Raw genomic sequence first — 15,241 nt, 5'->3', positions numbered from 1 at the left:
AGTTCAAAATACTGCTTATAAGGATGCCCAATGAACTTAGAACCTCAGCAAACTTAGTGAGGGCCTCAAGAGCAATAAAAAGGACCAGTCAGAAATGAAGGATGCACAGTCAGAAATGAAGGAGGCATTAACTGAAATAAAGAATAATTTACACAGATTCAATCGTAGAGTACGTAAATCCAAGAAGCAAACCATCGATTTGGAATATAAGGAAGCAAAAATGCCCAATCAGAACAGCAAAAAGAAAAAAGAATCCAAAAAAATGAGGATAGTGTAAGGAGCCTCTGGGACAACTTCAAGTGTGCCAACATTCGCATCTTGGGGGTGCCAGAAGGAGAAGAGCAAGAACAAGAAATCGAAAACCTGTTTGAAACAATAATGGCAGAAAACTTTCCTAACTTGGTGAAGGAAACAGACATACAAGTCCTGGAAGCACAGAGAGTCCCAAACAAGATGAACCCCAAGAGGCACACACCAAGACACATCATCATCAAAATGCAAAAGGTTCAAGACAAAGAGAGAATCTTAAAAGCAGCAAGAGAAAGGCAGCTAGTTACCTACAAGGGAGTTCCCATTAGGCTGTCAGCTGATTTCTCAAAAGAAATTTTGCAGGCCAGAAGGGAGTGGCAAGAAATATTCAGAGTGATGAAAAGCAAGAACCTACAACCAAGATTACTCTATCCTGCAAAGCTGTCATTTAGAATCGATGGACATATAAAAACTTTCCCAGACAAGAAAATGTTAAAAGAGTTCATCACCATCAAACCGTTATTATATGAAATTATGAAGGGTCTTTTTGAAGAAAAAGATAAAATGTATGAACAAACAAAATGGCAATGAATACATATCTATCAACAATGGAATCTACAAACAAAATGAATAGGTAGAAACATTCTCATAGATACAGAGAACATTTTGTTGGTTGCCAGTTGGGAGGGGGGTTGGGGGAATGGGTGAAAAAAGTGAAGGGATTAAGAAATGCAAATTCATTGCTAGACTGACAAACCTCAAAGGGAAAGGGGTTGGGGGAGGGAGGGAAATAAACCAAAGAACTTATATGCATAACCAATGGACACAGACAATAGTGTGGGAAAAGGTGGGAGGGGGGCGGGAGTGGGGAGGAGGGGGGTCAATGGGGAATAACTGTGGAACATCTGTAATACATTTTACATCCAACAATAAAGATTTGAGGGGAAAAAGAAGAAGAAGAAGATGTGTTGTGCTCACGCTCCCGAGGCGAATGGAAAGCTGTATGGGCCTGGGGGCCCACCTGAGCAGTCGGTAACTCACCTGAGGACTCGGAGGAGGCAGGGCTTCTTAAAGGGAAAGAGTGCCACCCAGAAGTTTGAGAACGGCATTTCAAGCAAACAATAACTTTCTAAAAACTATGTCAATATAAAACATTAGCATGGTCTATTAGTAAACTACAGGGATTTCAAAATTACTGTAGAAAACAGAAAGTGAAAACCCTTCGTTATCTCATCACCCAAAAATAACTTAGTGTGTGCTCTGCCATACTTTTTTATATATACAGGTACATGTCATCTGTAATTTGCTGGGTATTTTTTTTACTTTTATTATGACCATTGCTCCATTTTAATATATATGAATCTACTATATCTTTTTAAAAACTTTTTATTGAATTTATTGGGATGATATTGGCTAATAAAATTATATAGATTTTAGGAACTGTATTATACAGTTCTATAATACATCATCTGTATATTGTATTGTGTGTTCACCACCCCAGGTTAAGTCTCCCTTCCATGACTCTTTTTCTACCCTATACCCTCTTCTACCTTCCCCCACCTTCCTTTCCCTCTGCTAATCGCCATACCGTTGTCTGTGTCTCTGACGGTTTGGGGGTTTTTGTTTTGCTTAATCCCTTCACCTTTTTCACCCAGCCTGGCAACCCACCTCTCCTCTGACACCTATCCGTCTGTTCCCTCTCTATGGGTTTGTCTCTATTTTATTTGTTAGTTTATTTTGTTCATTAGATTCTACATGTGAGTTAAATCATGTGATATTGTCTTTCTCTGACTGGCTTATTTCACTTAGCATAATGCTCTCCAGGCCCATCCAAGCTGTCACAAGGGTAAGATTTCCTTCTTTTTTATGGCCAAGTAGTATTCCACTGTGTAAATGTACCACAGCCTTTTTATCCACCCATCTACTGATGGATGCTTGGGCTGCTTCCAAATATTGGGTCTTGTAAATGATGCTGCAATGAATATGAGGGTGCATATATTCTTTCAAATTAGTGTTTCAGGTTTCTTCGGATATATTCCCAGAAGTGGAATCGCTGCATCAAAAGGCAGTTCCATTTTTAATTTCTTGAAGTAACTCCATACTACTTTCCACAGTGGCTGCACCAATCTGCTTTCCCACCGACAGTGCATGAGAGTCCCCTTTTTTCCACATCCTCACCAACACTTGTTCTTTATGATTTATTAATGATAGCCATTCTGACAGGTGTGAGGTAATATCTCATTGTGGTTTTAATTTGCATTTCTTGATGATTAGTGACACTGAGCATCTTTCCATATGTCTGTTGGCCATCTGTAGGTCCTCTTTGGAGAAGTGTCTGTTCAGGTTTTTTGCCCATTTAATTAGATTATTTGTTTATTGGTGTTGAGTTTTATAAGTTCTTTATAAATTTTGGATGACTCCATATCAGATGTATCATTGACGAATATGTTCTCCCATTGGTGGATTGTCATTTCATTTTGTTGATAGTTTTCTTTGCTGTACAAAATCTTTTTAGTTTGATGTAGTCCCTTGCCTGAGGAGCAGTATCAGAAAAAATATTGCTGCGAGAAATGTCCAAGACTTTACTGTCTATATTTTCTTCCAGGATTTTTATGATTTCAAGTCTAATATTCAAGTCTTTAATCCATTTTGAGTTTATTCTTGTGTATGGTGTAAGAAGGCGATCTAGTTTCCTTTTATTTTAACGTATGTGTCTAATTTTCTCAGCATCATTTATCGATAGACTATCTTTACCCCATTGTATGTTTTTGCCTCCTTTGTCAAATAGAGGTTGACCATAAAGATGTGGGTTTATTTCTTGGCTCTCTATTCTGTTCCATTGATTTATATCTGTTTTTATGCCAGTACCATGCTGTTTTGATTACTAGGGCCTTGTAGTGTAGTTTATCTACATATCTTTTTGAATAGCTGCAAAGTACTCCATTTTATTGTCATACTATATTTAATTATTCACTTTTTAATAAATGTAATATTAGATAAACCTGTAATTTTTCACTATGATATACCATGTTTCAGTAAGTAACTTTATACATTCAGCTTTTGAGCTCCATTCATTCAACAAATGTATATTGAGAGCAGCAGGCACTGTTCCAGATTCTTTGGATATATCACTGAGCAAAACTGAAAAAGAAATTATTTAGTATGTTAGAAAGTAATAAGTGCTATAAAAAAGAAGAAAAAAGCAAGTCGGGATAAGGGGCATTGAAAGTACCAGGGACTGGGAAACATGTTGCTGTATTAAGTGATTCAAGTAGGCCTCCCCGAGAAGATGACGCTTGATCAAAGACTCGCAGTACATGAGGGAGTCTCATGTACTCACTATGATGATAGTGAACACAGACATTTTTTGGAGGGATATCTTGGGGTAGAGGACTCCAAGCTGAGGGAACACCAAGTTTTGGGTCCTGAGGCAGGGATGTATCTGGCATATCTGAAGTACAGCAAGGAGAGCAGTGGCTAGAGCAGAGTGGACCAAAGGAGAGAAATATTAGGAACAGTGTCAATGTCACGGCCTGTAGACCATTGTCAGGACTTTGATGCTAACTCCAGGTGAAATAGAGGGACTTTAGAATGTTTTGAGCATAGGAGTGACATGATTTGATATTGACTTTAACCAAAGTGATTGCAGAGGGATTGGTGAGAAGTGGTTGGATTCTGGATATATTTTGAAGGTAAAGCAAATCAAAATTTTTGGTGGATTGGAGATATGGTATGAGAGAAATAATGTAGTCAGGGAATTTTGGCATAAACAACTGGAAGGATGAAGTTACCATTAACTGAGATGGGGACGGCTGAGATGGTGTGAGAGGATCAAAAGTTCCAATTTGGTCGTGTTGAGCTTAAGATATTGATTAGACATCCAAGTGGAGAGGATGAATATAGAGTTGGATATATGATCTGAGGTTTGGAAGAGAGGTCTGGCCTCAAGAAACAAATATGAGAGTCATTGACTCTTAGATAGTATTTAAAGCTGGGAAACTAGATAAGACCACCAGATAAGATCATGTAAATGTGGAAGACGTAGGTTTAATCCCTGGGGTACTCCAGTGTTAGGAAGAAGGGAGAAGAGAAGAAACCAGCAAAGAAAAATGAGAAGGAGCGAACACTGAAGTCAGAGAAAATCAGAAGCGTGTGTGTCTTGTGAGACAAGGAAGAAGAGGTAGTCAACTCTGTCAAAAGTGCCACTAGATCAAGTAAGATGAGGGCTATCAGGGACCATTACATTTAGGAACAAGGAGATCAGTGGGAAGCTTGAAAAAGAGCACTTTCAGTGGGGTGAGAGTAGAAGAGAATCAGAGAAGAAATGATGATAGTGAACACAGACATTTTTTGGAGGAGTTATGTTACAAGGAGGAATAATATCTAGCAATGAAGTAGGGCCAAGAGAAGGTTTTGTGTATTTTTTAATTGAAGAGATAATAGCATGATTTGTATTCCAATAAGATGATCTAATAGCAAAAAAAAAGAAATGATGGCATAGGAGGGAGAGGGGGCAATTGTTGGTGCTTTGACCTTAAGCCCACAGGAGGAGCTGGGAGCTAGGTGAACATAGTGAAAGGTTGGCCGCACAGAAGACAGTGTGTGTGAGTGCAGATGCAAGTACATAGGTGGTTATGCTATTGAACGTTTAGAATTAGAATATATCCCCAAAAGTGGATTTACACATCCTTATCTTTTTAATACATGTTACTAAATTGCCTTCTAGACTGGTGATACTAATTTCATTTCCTACAGTTTTCTTTGTCAATCTGAAAGGGAACTATATTCCTCTCCAGTCTTCACAGCTTCAAATCTATCCCCAACTGTTTAGGAACAGAGGTCTTGGCTGGTTTGCAGAGACAGAGTAGGCTGAGTGCCCTAAGTAAGGAACGTCAGCAGGCTTGCGGTTCCCTCCTTGTAACTATTCTGATGATGAATGAAGACATTCAGCCTATAGAGCTGTCAGTTAGACATCCAATTCACTTTAAAATTTTAGAGATAAACAATGAAAAAGAAAAGGTAAATCAATGTAATGGATTTCTTACAAGCCAGGAAATAACATGTTCATACTGTTAGTTCTTCCTGGTACAGCATACTGCTATAGTATCTCATCCCTTGTCCCTTTTTGTCCCTAAGTATTCTTTCAAGGGCACAGAGAACTGGTAGAATGTGTGGCAGAGGACCACATTGTGACCCCCTGGAGCCATTTCTCCATTGAAGGAACAGAGGGAAAGCAGTCGAAGATAAAGTATTGACTTGACTGTGAATTATGCATTAGAAGGAAGTGACATCATTGCGCTCCACACACACCAGCCTCACTGCCTCCTCGCTCCTAGGCCATAAGCCCCCCTGTGTTAACCTAACGCGCTATTAGACTGGAGAGAGAAATGGTCCCCATGCCGTGTATTGTTAGAGGTGACTTTTTCTGAGCACTGGGCCGTTACTGGGGTGAGCACTTTGCATATGCTGCCTCTCTTGCTCCTCGTTAGAACTTGTGAGTTATAGGTGCCGTAACTGTTCTCACTATAGATGAAGAGACTAACTTATAGAGGATAGTAACTGCTCAGACAGCCAGGTAGTGAGAGAAGATGTAGGATTCAAAGCCTCGGTCAGAATGACTCAGGGCCCACTGGCTCAGCACTACGTGTTTGTGAACTGCGTTTTTCGTCAGTTAGATTGTTCTCTTGCTCTGCAGACCTCCAGCAGAGGCCGGAGGAAGCTGCTCCTCCGCAAGTGTGGGGAGAAAGGGGAGACCCCATGGAGGCAGTCACTGGGGGAAGCTGCTCCTCCGCAAGTGTGGGGAGAAAGGGGAGACCCCATGGAGGCAGTCACTCAGGGGGAGAGCATGTCAGAGGGAAAATCAACCTGAAAGTAGATCTTAGGTAAACCGAAGAGGAGATTTTGCATCTGTCTGTATACATCCCTCTCTGAATGTAGATCTTGAGAGTTGTCTGAGTGCTGGAAGCTAACAAAAATAAATAAATAAATAAAATAAAAATGGCTTCCCCAGAAGGACAGAGAATAGGTTACAAAAGAGGGACCCAAGCAGTTAATATACACTAATAATGAGAAAAATATTTTTTTTTAATCCTCAGCCAAGGATATTTTTTTCCATTTATCTTTAGATAGAGTGGGAGGGAGGAGGGGAGGGGAAGAGAGAAAGAAACATCCATGTAAGAGAGGCACATAGACTGGTTGTCTCCCGCACGACCCCGAGGCGAACGCAGCCGAGGTACATGCCCTTGGCCAGAATCGAACTCTTGACTCTTTGGTCCATGGGCAGATGTTCTAAGAGTTGAGCCAAGCTGGCCAGAGCAGGAAAATATTTTAATAAGCCAAATTGTCTGTACCAGGCATCCTCTGCTGCTCTCGCAGCTCGTCTCCCTTATTACTTAGTGGGTCTCTTCTACTGGGAGGCATGCGCAGGAGTAAGAATGGCCCTCCTGGCATTGCGCCTCCATCCCCCACTATGGACTTTGGCCAGGTTAGCCACTCAGTTACAGTGTCCTTTTCCCAAGTCCCAGCACACACCGTCAGCAGCCATGGTCCCCAGGTCTAACACTAACGATGTACCAGCACCTCAGCCTCCTGCCCCCAGTTATGGTAGATGTAGTCCGTGGGAAGAGGTTGTGGATTTACCTTTTGATTCTAAACTTTGAAAGTTCCTATTATTTCATTCAGGAAAGTATCTGTTCCTTTTGTGCTGCTACAGTAGTACCAGAGTGGCAACTGTTACTGGCTGCAGTGCTGCCAGTCTGGCAATGGCAGTGCCGTCGTCTCCCAGCTGCCTGTCTGTACACAGACCTCCCTCGGAGGAGGGAAGAGCTGGGAAGGAAGGAGGTCGGATTTTCCAGGCGTGGGGTGGAGCAGGGCAGACAGCAGGGTTGTCACACCTGTAGAGGAACATCAGAACCAAATCTCAGCCCTGTCACTTCTGTTTACAGTAATGTGAGTCTGACTGCTAGATTTTAAGCTTTTTAAGGGCAGGGCCTCCAATTTCAGTGAGTATTGCTGAAGAAAGCTGAATTGGAGACAGTAAATGACAACATAGCCAAGCCTTCTCTTCCATAATCTTTTTTTTACATTAAATGTATTGGGGCAACATTGGTTAATAAAACTGTATAGATTTCAAGTGTACAGTTTTATAATACATCATCTGTATATTGCATTGTGTATTTACTACCCAGAGTCCCATATATTTGACCCCCTTTATTCTTTGCTACTCCCCCCTTTCCCTCTGGTAACCACCATACTGTTGCCTGCATCTCTGACAACAGTATGTTTGTCTTGTTTGTTTGTCTTGTTTGTTCATTTATATCCATAGTCCTTTGTAGCCACCGTAGAATGCCCTCAAGGTACTTGAGCACAATGAGACAAGCGTTTCCTATTTCAAAAGTATTACTCATCCTCCTTTTGCACAGTCATGATGGTATACTATTCACTGTTTGAATTAACACCGATGTGTCTGAAACAGTCCAAAGGACATGCATGCTAGATTGCAACTTTAACATAAAGGTAAAAGTTGTGGTTTTGAATAATTAATCCTTCTTGCTGCTAGTTTATCCAGTCCTTTACAATACATTTTTTCCCCATCAGAGTTCTTGGTCTGCCTGTCCCATCTTTTGCTGAAGAATATAGGACCTTTACTTCCCCCAGAAGGACATCAGCATTAAAAAGTCCCCAGAAGATGACCCAGTTTTCTCCCTGTGCTCCTGGCCTCCCCAACAAACTCAAAATGTGTAAACCACCACCACCATCCCTCAGTCACTCTAGCTCTTTCCATCGCAGTGCTTTTCTTTCCTGGGAAAGGGGGAGGGGAAAGGCCTACCTTGGTTTATATTGAATTTGAGGCAAAAGTAGAAGAGCAGCGGTTGACAGCTGCCCTGTCCTGCGAGGCCCTGCTTCTTAGACCTCCATACCTGTGCGTTTAATCTGCCTGGAATACTCTCCTCTCCCTCCGAGTTCACCAGGGAAACTGCAATTGATCCTTGAGGAGTAACCTGTTCTGCGATGTCTTTTCCCGCTGCCCCTGCCCAAGCAGAGTCGGTCTCTCCTGTTTTCATAACATCTGACACGTCTCTCTGATAGTGTTTGTCACCTTGAATGCAACTATTTATTTACTGATCTGTTTCCTCCACCAGACTGAACTCCTTCAGAGCAGAGATTTGATTTAATTCATTTATCCCAACACCTCACACATAGTTACTGTTAAATGAATGCTATCACATTGCATTGACTCTGTGTGGAGCTCACGGTATATCAGTAAGGTGAGTTAGGATGAGATCATGGAAGAAGGCAGAGACTTTGATATGGAGTGAATTCCAAGGTGTGCATCAGCCTTCCAGACAATGGTTTTGTCATTTGGATGTGGGAATTAGAAGCCGAGCTACATGGGCTTCTGCGGATGCACAGAACACCTGTCTGTGGAAATGTTCCAGTGAGGCAGACCAAGGGTGGTTTTATGCTCTGCTGGAAGTATTGGTCCCATAATAAATATATCAGTCAGGATTCAAACGGGAAACAAGCACTATGACACTTCTAGAATAGGGAATTTGTGTTAGGAATTAGACCTTGTACAATCTTGGGCAAAGATGGGGAAACAGGTCCAGTGAGGGGAGTTGGAAGTTCAGGAGGAAAATCACTGATCAGCCCTGCTGAAACCATGGCATGGATGGACAGGAAAATCTAGAGGCTAGCACACCCGGCTGCTGGAGTGGGGCAGGAAAGGACGTGGGCGAGAGTGTCTGGGGTGCGGTCTGGACGTCAGGGAGAGACTGTCGCCTCTGCATAGCTGCCCTCCCGAACTTCGCTGCCAAGAACTTGGCTGTGAGCTTGGGGTCCTCAGTCAGTATGGCTGGTTGTTCTAGACACAGCAGGAAAAAGCAAGGACAGACTGACACCAGGGGCATTTCTACGTCTCCTCTATGTCTCCATTCACAACGGCCTCAAGAACGTTATGGTGGCTCCTTCATTTCCACCTTCCAAATCTCATACGAATTTCTGGTTTGCCCACGTCTAGCCCACAAGCATACAGGGAAATGGATTCTGGGAAACTGAATTCTTATTTAGCCAAGTTGACACAGTACAAAACCACAGCAATGTACCTCTAAATTTTGTAAATTGAATTTAGTTTCAATTTTAGAAGCAGTGCTTGCTTGAACGGGAAAAAGCAGAGCTAAGAAACATGTACAACTTTATATTTTTTGAAAAGGCATTCTTGGGTTTTGCCTAGTGATATACTTTACTAGCACACATTTCAGAAACAAATTGTTGGCTGTAAAAATTTTAAGGTGATTATATAAACATTTCTTTGTTTTTTGATGGTCAACATAGAATGTAAGTACGGTTTTTAAAGCCGGCATCTCTTGAGATCTTCTGAAAAAGGATCTAAGGAGAAAAAGGAAGTAACATTTATTGTGTGCTGTGTCATGAACTTCTTATGTGTCTTCTTTCATTTAATTCATATACCAAACCTGCGAGGATCCTAAAAGGGAAATAGCTCAAGATCAAGTTTATATAAAAAGGTTGAAAAGTCACCCCAGAATTTAGAGTAATTTGTACCTCGGTCTAGGTTATCTTTGTCTCTTGACTTAGTTACTTATTTACTCCTACTTTGTAATAATCTTTTGAAGAGTGGCTAACATACATTACAGTATGTAAAGCGAACTGATCTTGAGTACATCTCAGTGAATTTTTATATATTTATATATACATCCAGATAAAAATATAAAAGATTTTTGAATACCCTTGATTGATTTTCCTTGGGCCATTTGTACTTCCCAGGTAAACTGCCTTGTATATTTATATTTTCATACATGAATGGTATAATTCTTAGAACAAAAACATAAGTGGTAAAGTAAAAATGTTAAATAGTGTGCCTCATAACTGCTTTGAATTGTATCTCCTTATATCACTTTCTCTTTCTGCTTTTACCCTAATACAGGTAACCAGATCCTGTCCCTTGGGAGCCTCTCAAAAGATCAGATTTATCCAATGAAACTCAAGGGCATCTCCATCTGCTATTCAGCTCTCAAATCTGCCTTGTGTGGAAATTATGTCAGCTTTGGCGTCTTCAAGTTGTATGGGGACAACCATTTTGACAATGTACTCCAGGCCTTTGTCAAAATGCTGCTGTCGGTGTCCCACAGTGACTTGCTGGTAAGCAGTCATGTGTCATGGGAGTCTTTGTATGAACTGTGAAGTAACACCCCACAGGCTTGGAATTGTAATAATGAAGCCCAGGGACTTAGAACGGCACCAGGACAGTTTCTGTTTTAGGACGGCATCTTGATTTAACTTACAGACTTTGAACAACTATGGTGGCTCTGTTTATATAATTAAATGTGCAGATTTTAAAACTGCAGCTCCCACCTTCTGACAAATTAGTCATCCGGAGTGCTCCAGGTTCTGCACCTAGAGAAAATGTAATTAGCAATTTCAACTAATTGCTTACAACTCTACTTATAATTCAACAAAGGTCTCTGTTTCCTACAGCAGAAAACGTAGGGTTGGCTGCAGGATCTTCTCCTCCGATTCTCCTCTGTCTGCTTCCCCTGCTGTCTGGCCTTCATGTTCACTCAAATTCCGGCGTGGTGGACAGAGTGCTGATCTGGAAGCTGAGCGGCCTCGTGCATAGTCTCAACTCTGCCACTCACCGGTCATTTACCATGAATCAATCACCTTCTCCATTTCTCCGGGCTTCAATTTCCTCACCTTTATAAAATGAGTGAATTAAACAAAGTGATCTCTAGGTCCCTTTTCTACTCTGCCATCTAGTTTCTGAGATTTATGTCAGTGGTTTTCAAACTTTGAGGCCCATCAGGATCACCGAGGGTGCTTGTTGGAAATTCAAATTTCCAGGCTCCTCCACTGAGCTGTGTCATTATCAGAATTTTTTTTTTTTACATTTCTGCCTGGTTACAGAGAAGCTAATACACGCCCACTGTGGTTATAGAGATTACTTCAGGAATGCAGCGAAGTTCATACTCAGGCTTATCCAGGCTTTGCCACCTGCTCCCAACCCAAGGTTACAAGTAAGAGCTGGGGGGCCTTCCTCAGGCAGCCTGTGTGAGCAGTGCTCCTTGACATTCTGATGGGCTGGCGGTACCCTCTTCTCCCTTCTAGCCTGGTCTGAACAGAACCAGACCTCAGCTGAAGCCCTGGCGCCTCCCTGTCCCGGAGTGAGCGCCGACGAAGGGCGCCCGGGGGCAGAGGTCACAAGTAGACACATGAGTCAGATCAGCCTTGTGGCAGAGCCGCCTCGTTGAGGGCACTCTTCACTACAGTTGGGCTCCACCCAGAAAATGATGTAGTTGTAGGAATGTCTCTGATCTTTTTTCTAATAGACAAGCACACTTCTAACTCAGTCATTCTCAAAATTGAAGGTTCCTAGCACTCCCTTAGCGTACATTTTAAATGTCCATTTTTGGACCTCTTTCCTGAGCTTTTCATTTAGTGTCTGGAGTGGGGATCAGAAAACTGCATTTGTAACAAGCACCCCATATGACATGGTCATAATCTCACTTTAAGAAATACTGCTCTGGTTGATTTCTCTTCCAAGTGTGCTGCTTTCGATACTGGTTTGAGTTTTATTTCAGCTCTTCCAGATAGCTTTCTCATGTACTTATCTTTTGCCTGTAGTGGATGGTATATATTAAGCATTTACCAAATTATGATTTAGTTAGGTGGGTTGACATTGTGTAAGCAGAGCAGACAATAATGCCAGACCCTATGATAATAGTAAATTTCTTTGTGTTAAAAAGAAAACCGGTTACCGAGCCACTATTAGGCAGTATTCGGTGTTAACAGTATTCCAGTCCAGGAAAACAATTTACAGTCTTCTAAATCCCATACTGTAGAGATTTTATTTGTATTTAAGTGTTAGCATATAAGGTAAAACTGACATTACATACTATGCTGTAGCTTCAAATTAGGATTTCTGGACATGAAGAGATTCCTATTAGAACCCTTAATATGCTGAATTGAGAATCATTATGTCATTTGTTTCATATATGTATTTTATATTTATTTTGTTTAAGTACATTTGCCATTTCCAATAGTATAGATGCCAGTTTCCACTGGACTGTAACATGTCTTTTGCTTCTCTGTGGCTTGACATTCAGTATCTCTGTGTTGTAGCAATATCGGAAACTGAGCCAGTCTTATTATCCACTCCTGGAATGTCTCACCCAGGACCACATGAGCTTCATCACCAACTTAGAGCCTCCTGTCCTCCTGTATGTTCTCACATCTATCTCAGAGGGACTCACAACTCTTGGTAAGTAGCATGGAGAACATTGTTCCAGAGGAAACACTTTATGTGGTCTCTCTCTTTTTTTTAATCCTCACTCAAAGATATTTTTCCATTGATTATTTGTAGAGAGAGTGGAAGGGATGGAGAGAGAGAGAGAAACATCAATGTGAGAGAGAAACACCGATTGGTTGCCTCCTCACAACCCCATCTGGGGCCAGGCTACATGCCCTTGACAGGGATCAAACTCGAAACCCCTCGGTCCGAGCTCCAGTGCTCTAACCGCTGAGAAACCGGGTTTCTTAATGTATGGGTTCATTCAGATGACCCTCTGAAAAAGGGGGGAAGGTTATGTATGCAAACTGAAAGATTATAACTATTCCTCGCAAGTGAGAAAATGCTTTTGTTACATTTTGATACACAGATTATTTTTAATCAACTTTATTAAGGTATAATTTACACACAATAAATTTCATTCACTTTAAGTGAACTGTTCAGTGAGTCCTGACAAATGTACATACACAGTCATGAACCACCACAGCTAAGATATAAAACGTTTTTATCACCACCGAATACTCCCTCGCGCCCCCATCTAATCAATCCTTGCCCTCTAGCCCTAGCCCCAAGGAGGCACTGTCTACTTTCTCTCACTGCGGGTTGCCTTTTCCAGGACTTCATATAAGTGCAGTCATATCCTATATAATTCTTTGTGTCTGGCGTCTTTCATTTAGCATAGTGTCTGAGATTCATCTGTGTTGTTTTGTAAATCATTTAGTTTATCCCTTTCTGTTACTGAGCCTTATTCCATTTTATGGATTGCCACAATTTTTATATATTCATCAGCTGTTTGAAATTTGGGCTAAATTATTTAGTTATTTTGAATAACGCTACTATGAATATTGATGAGCAAGTCTTTCTGTGGACAAATATTATTTCTCTTGGGTAAATACCTAAGAGATATTTACCCAATGGTAAATTTCTGGGTTGTATGCTATGTATATTTTTAACATAAAAAACTGCCAAACTGTTTCCTAAAGTAACTAACATTTTGCTCCCCCTAGCAATGTATAAGGGCTCCGGTTGCTTCCTCCCTAACACATGTTACTATCAGCCTTTTTCACCTTAGCCATCCTAGTGGGTGTGAAATGGAAGCTGTGGTTTTCATTTGCATTTCACTAATGAATAATGATTTGAGCATTTTTTCATGCTTATTTGCTATTCGTGCATCTTCTTGGTGAAGTGTTTAAATCTTTTACTCATTTTTATATTGGATTATTTTGTAAGAGTTTGTTATGTATTCTGGGTACAAATCCATAATCAGACATATGTTTCGCAATTATTTTTTTCAGCCTTGGCTTGTCTTTTTATTTTCTTACTAGTATCTTCTGAAGAGTAAACATTTTTAATTTTAAGGAAGTCTAATTTATTATTTTTTTCTTTTATGGTTCATGTCCTTTGGGTTCCATCCTAAGAAAATTTTGCTTAATCCAAGGCCATAAAGATTTTTTTCCGTGTTTTTTCTAAAAATTTTATAGTTTTAGCTCTTATGTTTAGGTCTGTGATCCATTTCAATTAAATGTTTTTTTGGTACGTGCCCCTAGCGGGAACCAAACTCAGGACTCTCTGGTCTGCAGGCCGACGCTCCAACAGCTGAGCCAAACCGGCCAGGGCTCAATTAAATTTTGAACATAGTATTATGAGATAAAAGCTAAGATTTTTTTTAACATATGAATATTCAATTGTTCTAGCAAGTTTTGTTGAAGAATATCCTTTATCTATTGGATTACTTTGTGCCAATTCTACACTGCCCTGATTTTATAGTAAGTCTTAAAATCAGATAGGGATAATTCTTTAATTTTGTTGTTCTGTTTTAAAATCCTCCTGGCTGTTCTGAGTACTTTGCCTTTGTATATAAATTTTAGAGTCAACTTATCAGTTTCTCTTGTTAGAAAAAAAGAATCAACAGGGAAATTATGGTTGGGATTTGCATTGAATCTCTAGTTCAATTTGGGGAGAATTGACATGTTAGCAATATTGACTGTTCAATCCCTGAAAATGGTGTATCTGTCCATTTATTTAGATCTTCCTTAATTTTTATCAATAGCATTTTTGTAGTTTTAAATGAATGAGTCTTGTTCATATTTTGTTGTATTTATAATAAGTACTTTATGCTTTTTATGCTATTGCAAATGGTATTGAATTTCAAGGTGTTTGTTTGCATTGTTCTTTGCTACAATATAGAATTGCAAATGATATTTGGATATTAACCTTGTATCTTGCAACCTTGCTAAATTCACGTATTTATTCTGATAGCATTTTGTAGATTTTTTTACATAGATGTGTCTGCAAATAAAGACAGTTTTACCTCCTTGTTTTTCAATCTAGCAAACATCCTTTCCTTGTCTCCAGTGTTATGGAAAAAGCATTCATTGTTTCATCATTTAGTATAATGTTAGCTTTAGGTTTTTCATAGGTGCTTTTTATCTTGTTGAGGAAATTCCCTTCTATAGTTTTTTCAGAGTGTTATCATGGATGAGCATTGAATTTTATCAAATTCTTTTTCTGCACCTATTGAGATGATCATATAGTTTCTCTTTTTTGGTCTGATAATACATTACATAATGTTAATCATCACTGATGTATATTTGAATGTTAAACCAACCTTGCATTCCACACTTGGTTACAATGTATTATTATCCTTTTTATAGATTATTAAATTAAACTTTCTAAAAATTTGATACA

At 40.1% G+C, this 15,241-nt stretch overlaps 1 protein-coding gene across 1 annotated transcript in view; it reads left to right on the top strand.

Moving 5' to 3' along the window:
* The window catches only part of RANBP17 (RAN binding protein 17), a 106,344-nt gene that overhangs the window by 54,260 nt on the left and 36,843 nt on the right, over positions 1 to 15,241 (top strand). Inside the window, exons 10-11 of the mRNA XM_036242145.1 lie at positions 10,193 to 10,407; positions 12,388 to 12,526. Of these exons, the coding sequence (XP_036098038.1) occupies positions 10,193 to 10,407; positions 12,388 to 12,526 (354 nt within the window). The remainder of the gene's footprint in view (positions 1 to 10,192; positions 10,408 to 12,387; positions 12,527 to 15,241) is intronic.

This window comes from Molossus molossus, unplaced genomic scaffold (assembly GCF_014108415.1).
Source record: "Molossus molossus isolate mMolMol1 unplaced genomic scaffold, mMolMol1.p scaffold_m16_p_4, whole genome shotgun sequence".
NCBI lineage: Eukaryota > Metazoa > Chordata > Mammalia > Chiroptera > Molossidae > Molossus > Molossus molossus.
Note: the sequence above shows the minus strand (reverse complement) of the source record. Positions and strands in the feature narration are given on the sequence as shown.